Genomic DNA, 25,942 nt, shown 5'->3' with positions numbered 1-25,942 from the left:
CGAATTCTCTGAAATGATCTTTTATTTTCACCATAATCCCTAAGCTGTTAAATAAAAGGCATCGTTTCTTTTGTGCACCGCGGTGGCTACCTAATTTCTCACTAGTGAAAAGGATCACGCCCGTTTAAAACGCAATTTTAGCATTCCACTTATATGATTCAAATTTAAGTAGCAGCATTAGGATTATTCCGCGATAACACGTTTGTGAAATTAGAAATTAGAAATTAGAAATGTTTATTTGCCAGAATACGTTACAATAAGGTCTTAAAACAGTTTTAGCATCAGTATTCAGTCGACATATAGCCAACATGCAAAATGTTTGTAATTTACATTTACTAGTAGAGTACATCAGGTACATGCATAAAATTTTAATAATCCTAATAAAAACAATGACATAATGCAAATAAAAATAAATGAGATTAAAATAGAAATACTAAGCTAAACTAAAATAGATTCGTAGGTATGTCAAAGTTATGTCATAATATGATAATGAAAAATTATAAATTACAATTTGAAATTTAAATAGTCCTTAACAGTATAAAAGCAATTGTCTTGTAGCCATTTAGTCAGTTTTATCCTAAATTCATTTCCACGCAACATTGTCAATTCATGAGGGAGCTTATTATACAAAACAATACACATGTTATACGCATGTGTAATGTAATGTAGGACGATAGGTAAGAATATTCGAAGATAACAAAAATCTGTTACATAAATTTGAGTCATAGGATGCTAAAATTGCCTTTTGAATGGGCGTGATCCTTCTCACTAATTCGGTGTTCGGTAGCCACCGCGGTGCACAAAAGAAAGACAGTTTTATTTAACAGCTCAGGGTTTGAGGGAATAAATTAAAAAACTCTGTTGAAAAATAAGCCACAGCAAATGTAACAATTAAAAATCATACACGATTATTTACATACTTTTGCTTTTATAAGTAATTTTAACTATTTTTTAAAACGTTATTAAATAATTTTCAGTAATAAGACACGTCAAGATTGTTTACCTTTATTCTAATGCTAAAAAAACGCACTGTAATAGCCACGTATACCATGTTGAATTGCCGGGTATGGATTAAAGAGTGGTTAAACAGATCTGCAGGTCTTACAGTGAGCAAAAAAAAATTAAACTTCTTCACCAATTTGAAATTCAACGAGAAATTACACCTCAGCTAAAAAGCATTTGTAACAACTCCCGAACTTTTGGCGCGAACGGAAAATTATTTCCAGTCTTGCCACTCTGCAATGAACTGCCATTTTCTAGGCACTCTATGGTCTGTTGCTTTATTGTTCATTAAGCTTTAATTAAATTCTGTTTCGTAAAACCGAAGACTTTAAAGTAGTACGCGAAGTTATTTTTAATTGGATCTGGTTGTACAAAGACCGTCTTATATTTTCCAATAAAATAGGTTGCCCGGATAAAACTTTGCCGTTTTGTGTCATTATAATTTTAACAAGATATTGCAAGATATTCTGAGAAATAAGAATAACATAAGCAAGATTTTCATGTATTTTTCTTTAATTCGTTATTTAGTCGGGCTACAATTTTGTACCGGCAGTTAGCATTGTGCCAAGAAGTTTACAAAGTTTTCAAATTTCTATAGAAATAGTTCTTTTTACTTTTAAATAAGTGTTCCGTGAACAAAGTTTTGTACGGAACACTAAAAATTACTTTCATCAAATTTATGCAGGTTTTGCCAATAATAAAATGTATTTTTTTTACTATGATATCTGAAGCTACATAAACTAATTACAAGCCTAGAACCTTATATTATTGTAAGTACAAATTTTCAAAGCAATCTAGCTAGTCGTTTTAAAATGAGAATGCAACGTTTGCATATTATAAGGCCAATACATAAACAGGGGAGTCATTCCGAGTACTCAAACTATAGGCCTATAGCGATTTTACCTGTCATCAATAAAATCATGGAAAAAGTAATTGTGAACCAGATAAGTACTTTCCTTGAGAAATATAACATTATCTCGGATGCGCAGCATGGTTTTAGGCAATCAAGAAGTACGTCTACGGCCCTGGCTCAATTTACAGATGAAGTTTATAGTAATTTAAATAATAAAAAGTACATAGGGGTGCTTTTTATTGATTTTAAAAAAGCCTTCGATACCTTGGACCACGAACAACTATTGCAGGCGATGGACGAATGTGGGGTTCGTGGTCCGGTGTTGGAATGGTTCCGTACATATTTGTCGCGACGAACCCTGCGTGTCTCCGTGGACGGTGTCAGCGGTGACGAGGCAGAGGTGCAGACCGGGGTGCCGACCGGCTCGGTGTATGGCCCACTCGGGTACATAATGCATGTGAACAGCGTAACTAATGTTGTACGGAACTGTTCCACATACATGTATGCGGATGACACTTGCTTACTATTTGCTGATAAAGACCTTATTAACGTACAGACTTATATACAGCAGGACTTCGAAAATATACTTAAATGGTCTCACGATAATGGTTTAATATTGAACACTGAAAAAACCAAATTTCTACTCATACATTCACCATACATAAAACCAACCCAGGAGCCTATTAAAATTATTGGTCACACATACGATTGTTTGCATATCGAGAAACGAGATTGTAAATGTAAATCAATAGAAGTAGTTGATAAATTTAAATACCTAGGCCTAACTATAGATAAACACATTAACTGGAAAATACACATAGATTCTGTATGTAATAGATTAAGATCTATACTGTGTAAAATTATTAGTTTAAAAAATATAGTTAATAATAAAATATTACGAATGTTATACCATGCGCTGGCGGATGCTATAATTGGATACGGTTTAATAGCTTATGGACGCACCTTCAAAACTTATCTGGACAAAATATTAAACTTACAACTACGGCTATTAAAAAATATAATTGATAAAAAAACTAAAGCAAACTGTAGAAACGATTACACGGTCTTATTTAAGAAACTGAACATCCTGCCAGTGCATGATAAAGTTAAGTACTTAATAGCAGCTGAGCAATTTAATAATCCCAAATTTAAAACTCCGCGAGTATATACCCGAGCGCCAAGAGGGTTAAAGCGTCGTAAATACGTGGAACCAACCGCTAGCAACTACTATGGTAAAAGGACGCGTAGCTATATCACACCGCGAATATTTAATGAGTTATCAGTAGAAGACGAATGTGCTAGTAAAAACATCTTTAAATCAAAAATTAAGAAGTTGCTAATAGGTACAACGCATGTCTGAATAAATAAATAGGATAGGTAAATATACTACAACTACTTATACTGTGTTAATATGATATAAATATGTATTAACCTTAGTATTATAAGTTAATCATATAATTTAGATTAAGGTACTAACGTTGAAAATGAGTGCCTCATTTCGCCGTTAAACGCCAGTTTGGCGAACCTAACACAAGTTTAAAATGTACCATACTATTTGTGATAATAAATAAAAAAAAAAAAAAAAAAAAAAAAAAAAAAAAAAAAAAAAAAAAAAAAAATGTAGTGGAGAACCGAGTTTGCTTCGGACTTTTAAGTCTGCTTTATGTACAATAAGTTTTTTTTCGTAAAAAAAACACTAAATTACCGAAACGTTACGCTTTTCCGGTGCTAGCTCTCAGATATGAAGATCCATCGGACCGCGGTGCAAGCACATTAATCCACATCTGTCGCCTGACTAACGACCGGCCGTTTATGATTTATAGCACCAATATTTAACCGAATGATCTACAATTTTATAACAAACCCTTTGGCTAGACAACTCGTTGTGAAGTCACCAATTCAGGCAACACTTGTAGAGAATTATAGTACGAATTATCTTAAATGATTTTTTCCCTCAAATGTGTTTCTTTTGTGAACCGCGGTGGCTACCGAACACCGAATTAGTGAGAAGGATCACGCCCGTTCAAAAGGCAATTTTAGCATCCTATAAATATGGCTCTAATTTATATAACAGCTTTTTGATATCTTCGAATATTCTTACCTATCGTCCTACATTACACAAACGTTATCGCGGAATAATCCGAATGCTGTTACCTGAATTTGAATCATATAAGTGGGATGCTAAAATTGCCTTTTTAACGGACGTGATTCTTTTCACTAGTGAGAAATTAGGTAGCCCCCGCGGTACCAACCTAGCATAGGGTTAGAGGTATAGACAAAACCGGAAAATCGAGATTTTTTGCCCAAACACGAAATATAAAGCAAGTGGAATTCTGCATGTTGCATGCGCTACAAAACCGCTACCATACAATTAAAATTACGCTCTCATTATAAAACGATTCATTACAAATCTTGATGAACATGAACTTATACGTACGTAAAATATATTTCTATGTTACGTACTTTTCTAAAAACTGTTACGCAAAGAAAACAGAGGGAGTATATTAGTACCAGTGAACGATAGATTAATTAATTAAAGCAAGAAATATTACTTTGCTAATCCGCGAGAAAATAACGTGTTAGTCAAACAGTGCTAACCCGTTATACTTACTTGCGTATTTTTACATGCAATTAATGTTCCCACCCTCCCACCGCAAAAATAAATACGCAAATAAATATAACAACCCACCACCAAAAGTACAAAACTCGACACGTGTTTCGCCTCTCTACGAGGCATCCTCAGGAGATGCTGGAGAGGTTGACGGTCTGACACCCGACAACTGACTGAGCTGTCTAGAACGGTCGGCCATATTTATACCTTACATTTTTAATAAAAAAATATATTATAACAGGAACCGCTCTAGGTTTATAGGGTGTAATAGTGGTCTTGACCGCAGCGAGCTGTGATTGTTCAATTTCATTATAGTTGATTAAACCGTTTCGAAATGAATATTACAGTTGAGTTGGGAGCCCATACATGAAAAGTACCCAATGACAGTTTGGTATACAAAATATTAATTCAACCATTACAGTCGACGAGTAGAATTTTTTTTTATAACAGGTACCGCTCTAGGTTTATAAGGTGTAATAGTAGTGGTACGGAAAAAGAAAAATTCATCGTGTATCTCTCAAAAATACCCACAGACTGTACATTTCAATCCAAAACAAGCAACAATAGCCCCTGTAACCAACAAAACCACCCCCAATTTAGAAAATAGCCCTTATAAACGAGTTTTGTTATTTATTTTCCAGCCTCCGTGATTCCAAATTACGCTGCCCTGATGAGGTGATTCGTCATGCAGTTCCCTTGACAAATCACTATTATAGTAATATGTTGTGTGTAGTGACGTGGGTATAGTCAGAATCATATGTAATAAATAGTATGTTGTCACAGGACATGCATGTTTGTCTGTCAAGTACTTAGTCCTCGACTTAGTAAAATTATACACCTTAACCTGTCCTCAAGAATCACTCTATTGATATTATGTACCTAATGAAAACAGAATCCGTTCAGTAGTTTTTGAGTCTATAGGGGGACTTTGTGTTACAAGGTGTTTTGATGAACGGGTTAAGCGTACAGATAGGGTTGCTATCCGTCCGGGTTTCCCCGGATTTGACATAGTTTAGAGGGCATCCGGAGAGCGTCCGGGGAAACTTCATTTGTAGTCCGGGTTTAAAAGTTTCAGATCGTAGGCCGCCCGCGACACACGCACAACCTGTTTAAAAAAACCTGTTGACATGTCCGGGTTCTGGACTGTAAAATGCGGGGTTTTCACGCGTCTTGTCCTGGTTTCCAAATTTTAGAGATGGCAACCCTATTTATTATTTTATTCCTAGTTGAATGGATTTTTTTCTTAACGCATTTCTGTTTCGACCGATGGTTGACAGGAGAAAATTAAGTCCTCCATGATAAATAATGTTGAAAGTGCTAAAACGGTGTCATCGGTTTTTTGCAAATTTTTATTGATTTGCGCATTTTTATAATGAATGCTATTTTTCTCTTGAAAAACGCTAATCGGCGAAGTTAAAGTACCTGTTGTTAAGATCATGAATATTTATCCTAGCTATTCTAAGATAATGTACTATTAACATATGTAGCGAAATTCATTTTATAACGTCTTTTGTTTGGCTTGAATATACATTTAAAATCATCATCCATCTTCATCAGATGATCGCTGGAAGTCGCCAGCAACATTTCGTGGCGTGGCCCTTTGGTCTTTATAGGTATGTTTGTCCTATATGTATATTATGAATAATATTTCTATAAAAATACTAAAACGGTTCTCTTACCACACATGCGTCTAGGCCGAGCGACCCAGCACAAATCTGTAAGTCATTGTTTACACTAGGATAGTGCTCCGTGCAGGTTTCTGCCGACATGAGAGGAACTGACAATTGACGGAGGTTCTGTACAGTGGTATTCTGTTAAGAAAAGGTTTACATTTTATAAGGATATTGACACCACAGCGTGTGGAAGAGTCGCAAAATAAACCTTCGCATTTTCATAGACACTTCCACACTCTGCCATTGCAAAGTTTGCGCTTGATCCGACTATACTTAAATAAATTATAGGATATATAAGAAACTATTTCCAAGCTTTATACCGCTTTTAACGGTTTTAACACAAATACAGATAATATATTTGTGTTAAAACCGTTAAAAGCGGCGTGCCACCGACGTGGTATAAAACAATTTTAACATTAAGAAACATATAAAAAACTTGTACAACTACACTATATGAAACGGAAATCCCAGCTGATTGACTTAATAGATTAACTGAAAAAACTACCGATAATAATCCAATGGTCTTCATTTTCACAACGTTCATTGAAAATGTGGACTGTAATGTTGACGTTCCTATTATAAACCACTGCATGATTATTAGTAACTAGCAAGTAATACTTTTAGCTTATTACTATAAATCATTTATTCATTTATAATTAGTAATCGAGTTTAACAAAATCATTGTAATTAATTAAACTTACGTTTGCAGATAATTTATAATTAAAGTTGTTGTTGGGTTCACAATTAAAATGAAAGCAAATTCTTATCAATTTTGCAGAAATAAATTAGAAAATTGACGATAAGATTTATTTTTAGAATATTCAAAACATTTTAAAGGTAATTAATGTACAACTAATATTACTTCATAGTCGTTTAATTATTGAGATTAAACTTTTAAGGAATAAAAATATTAAAACACTTTAACTTGTATTTAACAATGATGTTTCGGACATTTGGGAGGCGTGCGCGGAGCAGAAACCAATACATAGAGTCCCTTTTTTGAATGAAATATAAGGGATACACCGAGGGGATGCTGCCCTTGCCCGTGTCATGGGACGCATGCAGAGGCTGCACCCGCTAGGGTGTAAGGACTATTAAAGGTTGATGGGATCTAAAATGAATTAGACAATTAGGTGAAAGCGATGGACTAAATACTGGGCTATGTGATAAAAAACCGGACGCCTGCCTAATAAAACGGTATACAATTTTATTTCCCACAGATGATGACATTGATGACTCGCCCCTACAAGATGCGCCCCCGGAAAAAGCGACATCTAGGATGGCGCAAGGGCGACACCGGTATGAGGGCATTATTTATTCATTAAATTTTACTGCATAACAGTAATCAAAAAAACTGTGAAACTAATATATATCGTATATTTTCAGTATCATGCCCGCCTCAATTAAGTATATAATGATTATTATCGACAACTCGTAAAAACGAGCTCAACGGGATCATAAACTTGACTTATCAACGCTGATAATACACGTAATTAAAGTAAACTTCTTGTTCGGTATAAATTAAGGAAATGGAAATTGCAGGTCGCATTTGTAATAAACACTTTTAATTAACCAAAATTTGATACGTTGTAGAATTTGTCAGGTTTATTACCATGGCGCGTTCGCTGACAATGGCGTTAGTCGCTATAAGTGTGTTATTAGCAGGATCAGGTGACTATTTTTATTCATCTTCCTTGCGTTGTCCCGGCGTTTTTGCCACGGCTCATGGGAGCCTGTGATGGAAGCAAGAATGCCCGTAGGCACACTAGTGTTTACAAAAGCTAGCGCCATCTGACCTTCCAACCCAGAGGAGAAACTAGGCCTTATTAATCTGGTTTCGTCGCGATGTTTTCCTTCACCAAAAAGCGACAGGTCGGTCCTTTAACCTTTTCAACGCCAAAGACCACTAAAACGGTCATCGTCTGTCGTGCCCGCGACGCCAATGACCATTAAAAAGGCTATGGCGGACGTTGTCAAAGCGACTTTCCTACTGTCAGTTAAGCTTCATATTCGCTCTTCACCAGTTAACTTTTTGGCGTCCATGGCATTTCTTGACACGTGTGGAAAAGCGTTCAAAAGGTTAAGTTTTATAAAATTTAATATAATAACATTTAAATATACTCATTACGCTCTTCTCTCTTTTGTTTTTGACGAGGTTAAAAGGGCCGAACGATATTTTACTTTTTACTTTCTATATTGAAAAGCGCTGGTGGCCGAGTGGATATGACGTCCGACTTTTAATCCGGAGGTCGCGGGTTACAATCCTGGCTAGTACCAATGAGTTTTTCGGAACTTATGTACGAAATATCATTTGATATTTTCCAACAAGCTTTTCGGTGAAGGAAAACATCTGCGTACATCTGCGAAGAAATTCAAAGGTGTATGTGAAATCCCCCAATCCGCATTGGGCTAGCGTGGGGACTAAAGTCCAAGCCCTCTCGCGCATGAGAGGAGGCCTGTGCCCAGCAGTGGAACGTATATAGGCTGAATTATTATTATTATATTGAATTTATACAAAACTAGTGCCCACACCATTTACTGGGATTAGTTGCCAAGCGGACCCCAGGCTCCCATGAGCTATGAATTGATGATATTGAATTTATACTCGTTTTTAACTAATTCGTGCGACAATTGTGAAGCTACCACTATATAATATCTATATCGTTGTCCTGCATGAATTCGTCTATAGAATAGTATGATTTTTTTATAAGGATAGTCTTGAGTCGATTTGCAAATAAATGTACTTTTCGTATGTTTTTTATAACCTTTGGTAGCCTATTATATATTTTTATCGCACGGTAATATGGTCCTTTTTTAAAGATATCTAAAACGGGTTCTGGGAGCATTAAGATGTCCTTAAGGCGCTCACTTTTACTATACTGGAAAAGATTTATATTGATTTCTACGAAGGTCGTTATTTCTAGAATGTATAGTGAGGGGAGGGTCAATATTCGAAGATTCTGGAAATGAGATTTACAATTTTCAGTCTAGTGGGGAGTGTTAATTAATATGCGAATGCATTTTTTTGCATGATTAATAGGTTATCGTCGCTGGTATGGCCCCAGAGCAATAGACCGTAGCTCAGCCAGGATTGCACATATGCGTAGTAAGCAGACAAGGCGCAATTGGTGTGTTAGACTTTAGTATGCTGAAGGCGAAAAGGAAAGAAGATAATTTTGGTTTTTTTGCTTTATGTTTTTTCCAGTTGAGATGGGTGTCTATAGTTAGTCCTAAAAGGTTGCATTCAGCCTCTTCTTGGATGGTCAGGTCCTTTAGAACTGGTGTTAGATCAAGAGGTCGTTTTTGATATAGTCTAAATTGTATTGTTTTTGTTGTGTTTATTACCAAGTTGTGGTTTCGTAGACACTCCGATATATTAGTGAACGCTACGTTTATACATGAAAAATATTTAGAGTAGTTTTCGTGTTTAGAAAAGAGGGATATATCGTCCGCGAATAGGATACATTTATGGTTAGTGACTTTTGGGAGGTCGTTGATATATATTAAGAATGCACGCATCCAAGGACACTAGCTTGGGGGATGGAGTTGTTAATTGTAATCCACTTAGATTGTATTTTTTGCAGTTGTCCAGAGTCTGTATGGTGATGTTCGATTTGTACCAGGGATCGGAAACCGGTATTTTATCTATGGGAACGAAAACGGTATTTTTTCGTTCTTTGTCAATTATTTCATTTCTAATTGGGCAATCTAATAATACGAAGTCGTTATCTAAAAACACAACCGAGTCCTATATTTGGAGTAAAAAATAAACCGAAATATATGTTTATTTGTACGAATTGTGGTCGGTTTTTGAGGTATGATTTAAGCCAGTAGTAGGCATTGCCTCGGATACCTATTTCATACAGCTTCGTTAAGAGGATTGGATGGGATACTCTGTCGTACGCTTTAGACATATCCAGCAGAAGACCGAGAGCTTAATATTTATTTTTAAGGTATTGTAGTATAGTTTGTATGTATGAGTAAACTGCGAGGGTAGAGTGTTTTTTTACACTACCACATTAGTTTACTGTACATTATATTTGTAACTATTGCCCTAGAGTTGGATACTATAACGCAATTTGGATTCGACCAGTGCATGGTAAACCATTCTCAGTTGAGTCGATCACAACTCATCCCTAAGACTTCTGAGGGCATAGCATGCGCAATTTACTGCGTTTATCACAGCAGATAATTAAGGCTTCTTGTTTAAATAGGAATTAATGTACACCCCTAAAAGTTTAGCAGCCTCCATCTGATCTATCTTATCGCCCTCAAGGGAAATCTGCAATGCATCTTTATTTTTGGCAGTGGTTCTAAATAACATTACATTGGTCATTTTGGCTTTCAGAAATGATTAGCCTGAAACCACCTCGTGAATGTTCCCAGAGCATAATTAACCTTAATGTTTAATTCTGATATGCAGCTTCCTGATATAACGGCATTCGTATCATCCGCAAAAACAACTAAGGTGGTGTCGGGGACATTATCTTCAATGTAATTAATTAGATCGTTGGTAAAAATAATGAAGAAAGTAGGGCCTAATATGGAGCCCTGTGGAACCCCTCGATACGAATGCGTGATCTGTCGACTTTTTCATGTTGATCATGGTTCCACTGTATTTCTACAAAGAGCTTTCTATTTGTTAGAGACGCCTGAAATAGGGCCAGCGAGTTGCCTCTGACTCCATTGTGCTCCAGCTTCAATAGCAGTATGTTGTGGTTGAGCATATCAAAAGCGGAGCTAAGATCCAGCAGCACTCCCGCCCTTTTTTCTTGTGGTTAAGTTGGCCAACTGCGTCAGCAATGAGAGTGCTAATCGCGTCATTTGTGCCTCTACTCTTCTGATACCCGAACTGTCTCTCATTTATAATTTTATTCAGATACAGATGCCTGGTGAGCCTGTCTTTCATAACTCTTTCAAGCAGCTTGGATAGTGTAGGTAAAAGTGAGATGGGCCTATAGTTAGTTGGGTTATCTGTTTTTTAAATTTGTCTTCTTTGTGGTGCAATAAAGAATATTTACTTACTTACTTACTTACTTATTCTGATCAGTTTTCGAACCCTTTTTGTGCACTAGTAAAATTTTAGCTATCTTGAATTGGTCTGGAAATACAGTATTTTCAACGCACTGGACCCGCTAGGATATATCAACATTATCTTTGATAATACCCGCTCGATGTCTTGGATTTTAGTTTCTTGACCATCACAGTAATTTCCTGTGGGTCCACCTGCTCAAACACCATGTCATTTTCTACTCTTTCAACGTGTGTACGAAGTATTGACAGAGCAAGGTTACCAGTGTTATCTGAAACACTTTCGTCACAAAATTGCTCCAGGAACATTGTACAAAAAGCGCTGGGACCGTTTAAAATTGAGAATTGCCCATTTGGATCTTCATTTTTAGGGTTCCGTAGCCAAATGGCAAAAAACGGAACCCTTATAGATTCGTCATGTCCGTCTGTCTGTCCGATTACTTCATAGCATATTTTCAGGCGATTTACCGCTACTTTTGTTGCGGTGTCTGTTTACTACTTTCCAAATCTGTTTTGATGAGCTCTCTGTTTTTTTTTAAGTTGAGTCTGCACCGCCAATTTTCTGGCATGCCTGATGCCATTTGTGTGATGAACACACATATTTGTTCTTGAGTCATGGATGTTTCCTATGCATCTATTTATTTAAAAAGGGTGTAGGAATAGCTGTTATATTTACAGTTTTACAAGTGGCAGCTTCAGATGATCTCACCCAGCGCATTATCGGTGGTCATATAACCGATATCGAAGACGCTCCCTGGATGGCTGCGTTATGGACGGCGAACAAAGATGGAAATACGTCTTTTTGCGGAGGATCCATCATCCACGAACAGTTTATCTTGACTGCTGCGCATTGCTTCCGGTTAGTTATTTTGAATATACATTAGTATCTTCTGTGGCATGCCACGGAGCTTGATTTTTACAGTGTATTTCTTTAGGTATTGTATGTAAACAAACCACAATAAGATATATTATTTATTGGGCAAGAATATTCTTCAAGTCAATTTAATTTACAGATTATATTACTTACTGAACGTAAAAATGAAACTGCTATAATCGTGCTAATTTGCTAATAGGAATATCTCGGGGTAATTTGATCAATCAATATTACCTAATTTAGTTTTCATTGCTCATGCTCTAAAAGTGGGTCGCTGTTGTTCTAACTAAAAAGTGCACAGAAAATGATACGTTTCTCCTCTAGAGCACTGTACTTTTTAAGTTTTTTTTTTGCGATATGCAATTAAAATTTTGGTTTTAAATGGATTTGTTGTGCTATTAGAAACGTTAACACGGAACGTCAATTTATGAATAAACTTAAAATGCTACCTTGATGAAGGCGAATTACACAGTAAACGAGTTCTTTGATGAATAAAAGTCCCTAAAAAAACCATATCATTTGACTTTACATAATTGCATTTATAGTTTATGTTTTATTTATTATTATAGTTTTTAATTTTTAATTGGGCTGCCTTCGTTTACTATTGTATTTATTTTCGAATCGATAATTAAAATTTTGTATACCCATTGACCTAATTTATTGTACATATTTAATTTTGATAGTAATTGTAATTTTCAACCAACGTTGACAGTGTATGATTAGTACCAATAAACAGGTCCAGGCAGTTTTCTATTTGGTTAGTTAATTGACAAATGTTTCAAGCAACGCCTATTTCCTGGAGGGGTAGGCAGAGACCACGGATTTCCACTTACTACGATCTTAACATACCTCTTTTGCTTCCTTCACTTTCATAACATTCCTCATACACGCTCGTCGGTTTAGGGCGCTCTTGACCTGGCCTTTCTTCAGGATTTCCCCGATTTGATCAGAGAAAGTCCGCCGAGGTCTACCCCTTCAAGCTCCCTCTTCTACTTCTCCCTTATACACTCTCTTTGTTAAGCTTCTTTCACACATTCTTTCCACATGTCCAAACTATCTCAACATACCTTTCTTTCTCTCCCTCATCACATTTTTCCTAATTCTATCTTGTAATTTCTCATTTCCACTACATTCACTTGGCCATGATGCCTCTTCTGCCATACCCAACTTTCGCTACTATACATAAGTGTAGGCACCAACAACCCTCTATGCATATCTTTGTTTCAGTTACCTGCTCGAAAATGTATAAACCCATTGTTTACATTTATTTAAGTACCTAAACAAAATAAACTCAGTATAGTTTTACTCCTTCATGTTTCTCCGTAATTTGACGCTATCTGAGGCTAAAAGTTTATGTAATGTAAATTATGGTTAAGGAATTAGACAAACGTTTTATTTACAATAACATTATACATAATAAATATATTCAGTGGTATGACTACAACTAGCTTAAGTTAAAATAGGCCCTTGAAGCATTGAACCAAGGATGCTGGCGGTATTTCCTCGTTGTATCGCAATGCTGATACGTTGTGCGAGGAAGCCGCCAGCTCTTCGGTCACCAATAGCGTCAACCAGACGCTTCGCGATTTCTGCAAAAACTTATGCGCGCTGGGTCCCCGCTGGTTAATTTGTTTTAAAATAATTCCGTTAATATTCAAAGTAGGGTTGTGCCGTGGCGTTCTTGAGATAGTTTTAGTTGGAGGAAGATTCTCTAGCGATAACGATTCTCATACAACGGCACCACTCTAATTCGAACCCTGGTTTAAGTTCAACATTAACTTCAGTAAATTTAAAAAATATTACAGAAATGCCGAAGAACCTTTAAACACGTGGGGCTACATTGGTTTATCAAACTTGTTTGACGAAGAAGGAGTGTTCATTAAACCCGAGCAAAAATTTTGCCATGACGAGTTTCAGTTCCCTAGCCATGCCAACGACATATGTTTGCTGAAACTGAAGGAGCCGATAAGTGATTTTGATAATAATGACAAGATAGCATTGATCACGTTTGATGAATCTGTTTCGATAAGCCCGGGAACTATGGTTAACGTTACTGGGTGGGGAAAGACTGAAAATAGTGTAAGTATCTGAGGGCTTATTGCGAACCACGTTCGACGTATTGCCTCCCTGTTACACTTACGTACGAATTTACAAGAGCGACAGAGAGGTAACACGTCGAACGTGGTTCACGGTAAGCCCTCAGTTTCCCACAGCTGTACAAATTTTTTTTAACACTTTGAACGCCAAGAACTTATAAAGGCACCGTAAGTCATGCTAATAAGTGCTATGGCGTACGTTGTCAAGGTAACCTTCAACATCTTCTGTATGGAAGGTGGAGGTAAGGAATGGAATATACCAAAAAGTGTCATTAAAAAACCTTAAATAGGTGGCGCTACAATACCTTATACCTACTTGAAAAAAAATCAAATCATAGATAGCGTACTTTTCTCCGTCAATAACGCCTACATTCTTAGTTACTCTAGCGCTACTGTGGAGAGATTTGGAACTATTATTTATAGCTGACAACTGGACGCTTTTGCATTAGTTCTGCCTATGGAAATTGCATTTCTTACCTCTACCTTCCAAATTTTTCAGTACGGTTTATATTTGGTAGCTTATGCCAGAGATATCCAGTAGAACTGACACAAGAGAACATCATGTTCTCGTTTGATTGTATTATTTTAGTTTTGGACACTTAGAGACCTTATATACCTCTAAGATTTCATTTTATTTTAATACATATTTTAATGATTCGGAAATTTATAATTTAGTTTTATAGGTAGGCACTCCTTATAAATAATATGTAGTCGCGTTTATGTGGCGCTATGCCGTCTTTAATGTAACTTACAAGCACAAATGTTGTATCTCACAAATTTTTTATTATATTTATATTAATACAACCCGGCAGCTTGAACATGTCATGCTCGCTTAAAAGTCTTTACTTACGGTGGCGTCGTTGATCGGGTCGCCACTTTCCCGAATGAAGGTTGAGAGAGGCGATGGCTGAGATACGCGTCATACTCGTGAACGGGTGCTGTTAGTGGAGACCGGTCTGTTTAAGCTTACACGGCGTACATGTTTTGTTAAAGTATGTAACTTTACTTTTGAGTGGCATTAACGTGAGACACTTCATTCGGTTCTTGTCTGTTTTATTTTTTTGTCTTTTAATTATTTATATAAGAATTCAAGCCTTGGCGACCCTCTACATCTCTAAGGATAATTTAATATCTTTTTTTATATTTTATCTCTGCACAGAGACTTATACATCTCTAAAGAATTTTAGTATTTTATGGTTTTTTTTTATCATAGTTTTATTTGTGTAATTTGACATTTAGAGACAGTATACATCTCTAATAAAGTATTTATTATTTCATCGATTCCATATTTGTAATTGTTTTTTTTTTTTTGTAAAAATGGACATGTAAAAGTGCCCCTGTGGCCTATTTGCTGAATAAATGTTTGATATTTGATATTTGATTGACCTGGGCATGGCGTTTTTGGATTTGACAGATGGCGTAAAAAGACTAAGTCATACATGCTATATAAAATGCTAATTAATTAATGACTATTTTATATGTGTTTGAGTATTTACCTAACCTAGTAAACCCTCTAGTGCATGAGAGGAGGCCTGTGCCCAGCAGTGAGACGTTTATAGGCTGAATTATTATTATTATTATCTGTCTTTACTTTATCTCGGGACCGGTCCCGGACATTTGGAAGGCGTGCGTGGGGCCGAAGCCAACGTTGGTGTCACATCACAATTTACTAATTGTGATGTGACACCAACCGTCGATTATCCCTGTATGCACTATAGCAATGCACCCAAGGATAAGCACAGTGTATAGGGCTATTGTAAATAAGGGACAAAAATAAATAGGGCTACTGGATTTATTTTCAAAGAAATCACATGTCCATCAAATACTTTAGATTTTTGTCCAAGGTTTAACTTGCAATGTCTGTCAAATCATGAAAGCTGTATTAGACCCACATCTCATTATTTGACTGAGCTGGAACACGTGTATAGTTGTATACTTATGTAAGCTGGCTGACAATGCAATATTATGGTACCATTGAGCTGATCTGCAATAGGACATCTGTAATAAAACAACGCAACCTAATTGTGTTTGGGCTTGTTTCAATTGTTGCATGTTAAAAGAAAAGGACAGTCAGCGACAAAAACTTGGAACAAAATGTATTTTCTGTCAAAAAACTTATTAAATAAAAAATAATACATTTTTATGTCATACAGAAAGGCGCTGTAGAGGACTTGCGTCAAGTGTTGGTACCAATTATTTCGGATAAGAATTGCCGAAAATATTATCCGTCTACCACTGCAAAGCAAATATGTGCCGGAAATAAAGGCCACGATTCCTGCGTGGTAAGCACTCAAGATTTTTCTCCATTACCTGGCATTTGGGGCCACTTTAATTATTAATTATGATTAAGAACGACTCATGCTAAAACGATCTGGGTGTGGGCCAAGGCGTTCACCACTTTGATTTCTTTACGAAAAAGGGTCACGTAATCACCGAGATAAGTGGACTGTTAAAAAACATTATTTTGATCGAAAACGACAAACACTAACGATCTGATTCTGACCCAAATTGATTTTGTTTTAAGCAGAATAATCTACACCTGCTTAGAAATAAAGAAAAAGTAGATAAATTCACTGCTTGGCGAGACTAAACTCTGAACTTCAATATGTCCTTGCTTTGCACCATGCATATTTAGTAAAAGTGTTTATTTCTACTCATCCTTCTGACCCTTCTTTATTTTTAAACAGGGTGACAGCGGAGGTCCTCTAACTCGGTACAACGTCCAAGTCGGGATCGTATCCTACGGCCGAGGGTGTGGCCAGCCCAATGGTGCCGTCTACGTCAGAGTCAACAGCTACCTTGACTGGATCGCCACTACCATTAACGATAACTTGTAAGCTATTATAGTCGAGTTAACAGCCCCTGTTTCACCACACTGACAATTGTCGCCAGATATTAACAATGCACCGTACATTGCTGGTTTAACAAGTAAACATTGACGTTATGTACCGTCGTTTATTTACCGACTCAGGAATGTACAGGATACGTATACAAATTACCAGTCGTTCACGCTCCAAAGGGTAGGTATCACTCTTCAGAGACAGTTGCGTTTCATTCGCCACGGAGCCTGAACGATTAGTATTTTGTTGGAATCTATCAAGTGTCATATTGTCAGGTTGGAGAAATAGGCGCCAGGTGAATTTTCGTCACTCCACCAGCCCGAAAAATTCACCTGATATTAGCTCCACTGTATTCCTAGAGTACCTTTCTGGGATTAAACGAACTATAAAATACTGGTTGTTTTATTTTAAAATAATTTTCCTCCGAAAAAATACTCCATTCTGAATGAATACTGCATTCCACCAAAAGGTTATTTTCCAAATTCCAAAAGATGACAATTATTGATAGAAAATGACAATCAAACTGACAAAAAAGTTGTTGAGATTCAAGATGGCGAAGACAAGACAAGAGACTATTTTTATAGTTTTTTTGCTAAATAATGTTGTTCAAAGTACTATTGAGTGTGATTTTAGCATATTATCTTATTATGCATAGACCGCGGGCCAGGAGCATATGTCGTCAGTCATCGACTCCCGGCTGATACTTTGTCAGATGATAGTTTAGATGCTGTTTTAAATTTAAAAAAGCGTCAGCCGGTTGTATCTCCGTGAAAAAACCGTCATTGATTGACATGAACATGTCAAAAAATACGCGCCTTGCTACTTTATGACCGCAAAGTATGCATAATGTGTAAATTGCGCAATCCATTTATTTGATTTATTTAAATCGCCTGATGGAATGCTACATGCAAAGTTTCACGATTTTGTTATTACTACCATAAAAAGGTAAAGCGCTTATTTTTTACACGTTCATACGACCAGCTGACGTTCTTACCATCGCGATACAATCGGCTGACAATCGCATCTGAACTGTCATTAACAGTACACAAAGTATCAAACAGGAGGCGATGACAAATTTTTTATACGTGTTCCGGTGGCTGCCATTGCTGAACCCACCATCGGAGCGGCAGCTGACGTCCACGAGGGTTCGTCATACATAGCCGCTAACCACTATTCGAGTTTTCGCCCGGGAGGCGATTGGTCATGGCAATCTGTTCCTGGCTCGCGGTCTAGCAGAGAACTATCGTGTAAATGTGCAGCTAATGAAAGACTAAACTTGAAAAGCGTTTCACCATGTTTTAATCAATACCCAGCAATCCATCGTGGTTTTAGTAAAGTCTAGCAAATAAAAACTTGTATCATAAATTTCATTTTAGACAAACTTATTTTCTAAGTGTTAATGTCAACTTATTTCCTCTTGCTCTTAAATGTGCCAAATAAATAAATCTTATTGTTTAGTGTGGTTCTTCAATTATTCCCTTTAGTTATGAAAGTAATTAACATCTATTAATAAATTGTACGATAAAATAAATTAATAATTTTGAACACCTTATCTAACTAATTATTTTGCTGTGCATTGGTTATAAATGTAAAAACTTAGTAAATATATTTCAAACGTTCGACATGGCTGGCCTACAATTGTTCTTAGTTTTCTTTTTTATTGTATCATTTCCACGAGGTTATGGTAAGTACTGGTATATCTCTATGACTTTTTCTGTATCCTCTTTTTCTTCCTAGCGTTTCTCCGGGCTCACGAGAGCCTGCGGTTCGATTAGCAACTAATCTCGAGAAACGGCGTAGGCACTAATTTTTACGAAAGCGACTGTCATCTGACCTTTCGACCTAGAGGGGAAACTATAGGCCAGGTTAGGATAAGTCCGGTTTCCTCACGATTATTCTGTCACCGAAAAGCGACAGCTAAATATCAAATCATATATCGTACAGTCAAGTGTAAAAATATGGGTGTACACATCTTACTCAAAAATATGTCCCATAGCATCTTATTCCAGTGTAATAAGAGCGTAGTACCATATTTAGGAGACAATTCTCTCAATATATATTTTTGCAGCTGACTGTATATAACTTCCGAAAAAGGTTAATTAGTACCAGGGGTTTGAACCCGCGATCTCCGGATTGAAAGTCGCACGCTTTTACCGCTAGGCTGCCAACGCTCTTTCTGCACCATAAACAGAAATAGGTAGATGTATATTAAAGAAAAAATGATCAACCCCTCGATATTTTATATGAATTTTCTTTTTTATTTGACTCCTCCCAACGGAAATGAATTATTTTTTGTTAGTACATATAAAGTTATCAACTTTGAATAGATTCCTAGAACAATACAAATATATATCCCGAAAAATCTAAAACGAATAGTCTACATTGTTTCTGCCGCATAGGATTGTAAAACATGATGTTTACTTTCATTGAAAATTAAGAGTATTAAATAATAAGATACATTTTCATATTTCGCGCAGCTAGCACCAGTGATAACTTAGGAATCTACGGAGGAAAAAAGATCTCGATTAAAGAAGTGCCCTTCATGGCTGCTTTATACATACCCAAAAATAATAATAGAACATATTTTTGCGGAGGCACTATCATCAGCGATAGGTTCATCCTGACTGCGGCACATTGCTTGCGGTAAGTATGTAGCCTAAGCGTTACGCAACTTGCATGCGGTAAGTATGTAAGCTAAGCGTTACGCAACTTGCATGCGGTAAGTATGTAGGCTAAGCATTGCGATACTTGCATGCGGTAAGTATTTAGGCTAAGCGTTACGCAACTTGCATGCGGTAAATATGTAGGCTAAGCGTCAGGCAACTTGCATGCGGTAAGTATGTAGGCTAAGCGTTATACGCAACATGCATGCGGTAAGCATGTAGCCTAAGCGTTATGCAACTTGCATGCGGTAAGTATTAAGGCTAAGCGTTACGGTCTTTAGCTACGCACGCTGTTGTGCAAGGATGTATCATACTTTACAAAATCTGCTCTGCCCTGCGCTGCGTGGATTGGATCTGCGTCGCCTGTGTCTCAGCATATGTTTAGCCTTATTATCGTATAGCCGTTTGGGCAAACCACGTGCACTAGCCAAGATAATAATCGTTGATAGAAAACGCCAATCGATACTTGAATAATGTATAGAAAGAGTTGCGTGATTTCGTAGCATCTGTCATTCGATACATTTTTTCTATTCGTTTGGCGTTAGTCGATGTATGATTGTCATCTTGGCAAGGTCCTCATAGCTGATTTAGTCTGATGTTTCTTCATAACTTGTAACCTGTATTTTTTGTTCTAATTATGGAAACCGTTGGGAACCCACTTGTGCGGATGCTCCGCTACTGGTTAGTATTACTCACATATTTCTTTGGAGCCTACTTAATGGCGCAGCGACCCAAAATGAGTTTTGGCCTCCGACACGAAATGCCAGTTGTATCGATCCTGCGCAATCTCACGCCAGTTATAGGCTTGGAAATCGCGCAAGTCTGCTTCAACCGCATCGCCCCAGCGCCAGCGTTACCTAGGACGCTGATCGACGTTTGCCCTACCGAGCGTCCCGTATACCCATGTAGCGCCGCGATCCTCATCCAATCTTAATACGTGACCAAGCCAGCTGAGGCGGTGGGCGTTAGTCTCGCAGGTAATAGCGAGGTTGCATCCACAAGATCCGTAAAAACACCGAGATTGAGCATATTATTGTGTCTCACTGCTGAAAAATAGACTCGTAAAATAAAACTTCTAACTGTTCCTTCTGCACGTCAGTCTGAATACTGTCGGGGTCGGGACATTCAAAGAGATACCCCATACAATAAGGCCATAGTTAAAAATATTTAAAACCTACTCATAATAAATCGTGAGTGCTAGTTAAGACAAACACATTAAAACTTTTTACAGCAACCTATTTCCAGTAAATTTAACAGTTGTGTTTTCTTTTTCAGAAATAGTGTTATCCCCTTATCTGGGTGGGTATATGTCGGCACCGACAGTTTAAAGAATGCAAACAGAGTAGTCATCAAACCAGAAAAGAAATTTTGCCATGAGGAATACGACCCTATTGATGATATTAATGACATATGTTTGTTGAAACTGAAAGATCCTTTACACTTTGGAAGCAATGTAAATAGAGCCACGTTGCCTTATGAACGTTATGAATTAGAAGAAGGTACTCTGGTCAACTTAACTGGATGGGGGTATACCGAACACAGTGTAAGTATCCAATGAAATATTTTAGAAAGACACTTCATATACAAGTGTTTTAATTAAATTTAGTGAAATTAAGAGCTTCAATTAAGTTACACTCTCAAATACACTGGTATTCTAATTAACGCCATTTCGAATATAACCAAAAATTCTTTTTTGTCTAATAAGGCCCTTATGAACGTGTACACGTACCTTAGAGCTTGTTAACACGTTAATTAGTGTTTAATATGAGTTATGAGTTGTATTTGCTACTAAACGCAAGTCTCGGAAATTCGATGTTCGAAATGATATTGATATGTCAAAGTTTTCAATTGTTTGGTTAAGTTAAATTGTAATGAATAGAATTAGGCGTTACTTTGCGGAAATCCATACTAATTAAAACAAAAAAATAATCTAATCCGCGAAAAAATATCGTGCTAGTCAATCAGTGCTAACCCGTTATACCTACTTGCGTATTTTTACATCAAATTTTTTAAATAACATTGTATCCCAATGCCCATGTCACACTAACGCTATATGCAGCGCTTATTTACTTTTTACGAAAAAAAAAATACTATGCCATTCAGTTTCCTTAAATGAAATTAACGGAGTTTAAAAAAACATCATGTATAAAAGTTTCCAGAAATTTTGAGAACGTTATTTAAGTTCTGCATCTTGCAAATTGTTATATTAGGGTTGAAAGACCTCGTGAATCTGAATATACATAAAGAACAATAAAAAAACAAATCTCAAAACTTATCTGTTTATTCAGATATACTTCAATTAAAAATAATGTTAAAAACTGAATACGAAAGCATTATCGCACAGAATTGCAGCGTGCGTTTTCCAAAATATGACATTACCATTCTCCTTGGTAAAAAGAGTGACGAAGTGTTATAAAAGCTACAGTAATGTTGCAAAAAACCGAAATTTATCTATCAAAATTAACAGTAACGTCGGGAACAACGCCCGCAGCATACCGCATGCTGCAATGCTACGTAGCCAGGGGGAGAAACTGCGGCATTCGGGCATTATCGGCTCCGTTCAGCTCAGCATTGCTTCGAGCAATTATTGGGGTTAGCACAACTTGACGTCCCTTTGCGTGCACATCAGATAAGTTAGATAGTGCCATACATTAGAAAGACGTAGCATTCGTACCTGAATCGCTGTCAAACTTCGGTTTTGTAGGAAGTTTCTTTTCTGTACGATAGTATTACTACTTATTCTGTGGCAATGCTTTCGCAAACGGAATTGAATCTTAACTCAGTTTTTTTTTTTCAACAGCACGAACTTCAAGATGCCTTGCGACTGGTAACAGTCCCGATATCTACGGAAGAATGTCGTGGACAACGTAAGACTATCATTTGCACCGGGTTTCAAGGCCATACATCTTGCCATGTAAGATTTCAATATTTAGTATCTATAATAGGGTAGCTGTAGGTCTACTATAAGGCTATGCAACCAAGTCTAGTTTAGTGCGTCAGATAGCAGGTGTCGCAGAAAGCAAACCAGGACTAGAACTGCCAAAAATGTGGGAGTTCATGCCGTTCACGCATCGGCCTGCACAGTCACCAAACCCGTTGTCTAAAAAGCAATGCATAAATCGTCTGCAGTAGATGCAAAGGCCTGTGATGATGAGGTCTACTATTTATCTGATGTGGCTGGTAAGTTGTTATTATGGCCAGCTACAGACAGGGGATCAGCTGCATGAAGCTGATTTGAATTATGTTAAGTAGGTCTCTAAAGGTTGTCTGGTAGAGATCACTCTTTAGCATATGACTGCCTGTTGTCACCTCTGTCTGTCTTCCTGTAAATGATATTTTAAAGTTGTGCAATAAAGAGGATTTATATTCTATTTGTGTAGTTAAGTAGGTAAAAATGGTTTTGATCCAAACCTCAGCTAGGTACCTTCACCTAGAAAAATTACTGCACAATTTCTTTACCAACACCTCAGATGATTAGTAAACAAATCTTGAGCGTCTAAACTAACTTTGCACTGATTTTTAAGTGTTTTCATAGAAATGTCTCGATTAAGGATGACCCATGCTAGACCGGGCCAGGGCTGGGCCGGAGCTTCCGGCAAAGCAGCACGTGTTCCCGATCAGCTGTCTTAGAAAATGACGTGTCAGATTCCTCGGCCCGGACACGGCCTGGTTTAGCGTGAGTCATCTTTTATGGTGGCACTTATGCAGAGTTAGCTTGGTTTGACACCAGGAGCCCGATTCAGATTTATAACTTATTACGGTTTTCAGTTCCGGTACCTTATTTGTATAGAAACCTAGTACTGGGATCACCATACGTGGTGAGGTGCACGCCAATCATCAAGACGATTGTCAAGATCGATGTCGTATCAAAACCAGAACAAATTGTTAAAATTAGAATCAATCTCCAGAATTTTTCGTTTTTTTAAAGGGTGATAGCGGAGGACCACTAACCTACGGCCGTGTCCTTATCGGGGTGGTATCTGGAGGCATAAAACGTAACACCCCGTGCGGCTTCATCGGGACGAGACACACCAGGGTGAACAAGTACTTGAAGTGGATTAAAACTACCATCTTAAAGAATCTTCATTAGTATGAATGAGAAAGAAGAAGATATATATAAAAATATATATTATAAGTTTCTTGCAAAAAAAAAAAATTGCTACAAGCTTTTATCGCTATATGTATTTTTCTTTCCACAGGCAACTAATAACTCATCGAGACAATTCTAACAACCCTAAACACAATACGTTTGCGTTGTTTTGTCACAGAGTTCCCATTGTCAACTCTTGTCTCCATCATTAGATCAGCTTCATGTCTCATAATTTTGCATTGTCATCCGATTAACATTGTATCCAAGATTTGACCCACACTTTAGTGTTTACACCCCACAGTTTACATCATAAATAAAATACTAATAGAGCAAGTTAAATAAAAGCTTGTAAAAAGTATATACATATATACTTACCTGACCAGTAAATGTATTGGTATTATCACGCGCCATATTACGGAATTTCAATTTTTCATACCAAACTGAACTGTCACCCTATGAGAATAACAGCGCCCTCTTGAGAATGATCATATAACTATTTCTGGTCGGGCTTTAAGTAAACATGTTACGCAGCGGCTTACGTGACCGAACTTGCAAACGCGTAGCGGCGCGGCGCGGCGCGGGTGAATAAATCCTTTGATACCTATGGAAGTGTCCAACGTGGGCGATCTCATTGCGAACGCGAATGCCGTGGGCCGCCGCACCGCGCCGCGCCGCTTCGCGTTCGTGAGTTAATTCGCTTATGGAAGCAGCTGCGTTTGTGGTACTCCTAATTGGACTATAGTTCCGCTAGACTGGGTTTCGTTTAAAACAACTGTTTGTGTTCTATTGACTTTATATCTTCATATCTTAATATTAAGATATAAAGTTTAGGGCATTTTCTGATAGACTTTAGTGTTTTAATATCATAATGAGCGTTCCATGCTCCACACAATCAAATGCTTTAGAGAGATCACAAAATATGCCAATTGCATCACAAGAATTTTCCCAAATATAATAAATATGTTTAATGAGTACCGAAGCAGCATCGGCCGTGGAACGGCCCTAATCTAAGTTTGTTTCGAAGAGCAAATATGGTATGTACTGACATATGGTGCTACTTTCCCGTACGCGTGCGGGAATGAGCACTTTCCGTGTATATATCAAAACTTTAAAGAGACATATACACTGTAAAATGTTGTATGATACATGTGCGAATAGGTAATTCGCAACTCGTGTCGATTTTAAACCGCCTAACTTAAGGCCCAACGTCCTACCTATACCATTTATTTATTTCGATGGAATTTAAGTCATGATAATTCGGAACATAGTTGCATTTGTTTGTTTCGTTAAATTTTCTAACAAAATATAATCGACTATTCTCTGCACTATAGGTTCAAATTTTAGAGGAAAATTTTGAACGTTTCATTAGTATGGCTGGGCCTTAGGAAGAGACCCTCCCAAGACCCGGAACACTTCTTTGTTTTTGAATATAAATCCATCAGAAAATATTCAAAATTTTCGGATTATGTACTGTCACAGACTTTAATAGTTGAACCAAACTAGGGTTCAAGCTAATTTGGTTGTAAATACTAATGCTATAAATGGCCAATGTAAAGTAAACCCTAGCCTTACCCTCAACAATTAAAGTCCGTGACAAAAATTTATCAGCAGGATAATCCACTACGACTCAGTACTCAGGAGGAATCACTATAAGTGTGCCATAATTCAAGAGTTCGCTTTTCGCGGACATTTCGCGAGTAGATAAAGCAACATCCCCTTCATTTAAAGTCTCAAGCAGCATCTCCTTCTCATCTCAACCGCCCCCAGAATATGCACAAATAAATTGCACATGGATCATATTGGTCATTTGCCCTATCAGCATTTAGTTTATATAAAAGTGTCGTAATTAGTCAACAAGCCCGCCTCTTTCTATACACTAATTATTGACGTTCGCTATTCTGTAAGTATGCACACCAATCAAGTTAAAATACATCAAGTTTATATCAATAAATCGTCTTTCGTGTTCCACATTACTAACAAAATACCCATCAAGTAAATCTTAGTGTTCAGCTTTGGCCTTGTATTCTACAAGATTTTTTCGTATTTACTGTGGCAACACCAGCTCACAGTTGAAATTTGAATATTGCTCTGTCATAGACACGTCAGAGTCACTGTGTCATCAACCTACCACTAGTTAACATCGTATTTCATCGTTCTCGCTAATTTTCGCAACTTATTGAAAGCACTACTGCCAATCACGTCTCTAGCA

General features: G+C 37.1%; 2 protein-coding genes across 3 annotated transcripts; both read left to right on the top strand.

Moving 5' to 3' along the window:
- Positions 1–7,635: 7,635 nt before the first annotated feature.
- Positions 7,636–16,495, top strand: LOC133529299 (serine protease 1-like). The gene is made up of 4 exons (XM_061866996.1): positions 7,636–7,810; positions 11,849–12,053; positions 13,829–14,123; positions 16,294–16,495. The coding sequence occupies exons 1-4, from the start codon at positions 7,753–7,755 to the stop codon at positions 16,477–16,479; spliced, it is 744 nt and encodes a 247-aa protein (XP_061722980.1). The 5' UTR covers positions 7,636–7,752; the 3' UTR covers positions 16,480–16,495.
- A 1,950-nt stretch (positions 16,496–18,445) lies between these two features.
- On the top strand, positions 18,446–24,113 carry LOC133529036 (trypsin 5G1-like). Of its 2 annotated transcripts, XM_061866623.1 has the most exons (6): positions 18,446–18,664; positions 19,458–19,623; positions 20,919–21,186; positions 22,444–22,557; positions 23,572–23,679; positions 23,843–24,113. In XM_061866623.1, the coding sequence occupies exons 1-6, from the start codon at positions 18,604–18,606 to the stop codon at positions 23,870–23,872; spliced, it is 747 nt and encodes a 248-aa protein (XP_061722607.1). In that variant the 5' UTR covers positions 18,446–18,603; the 3' UTR covers positions 23,873–24,113. The 2 variants fall into 2 exon arrangements, with proteins under 2 accessions (XP_061722607.1, XP_061722606.1); XM_061866622.1 differs by having other exon boundaries at positions 23,572–24,113.
- Positions 24,114–25,942: the final 1,829 nt, after the last annotated feature.

The sequence above is a fragment of the Cydia pomonella genome, chromosome 20 (assembly GCF_033807575.1).
Source record: "Cydia pomonella isolate Wapato2018A chromosome 20, ilCydPomo1, whole genome shotgun sequence".
In the NCBI taxonomy this organism is placed as follows: Eukaryota; Metazoa; Arthropoda; class Insecta; order Lepidoptera; family Tortricidae; genus Cydia; species Cydia pomonella.
The sequence above is the reverse complement of the archived record's forward strand: the minus strand, read 5'-3'. Positions and strand labels throughout refer to the sequence as shown.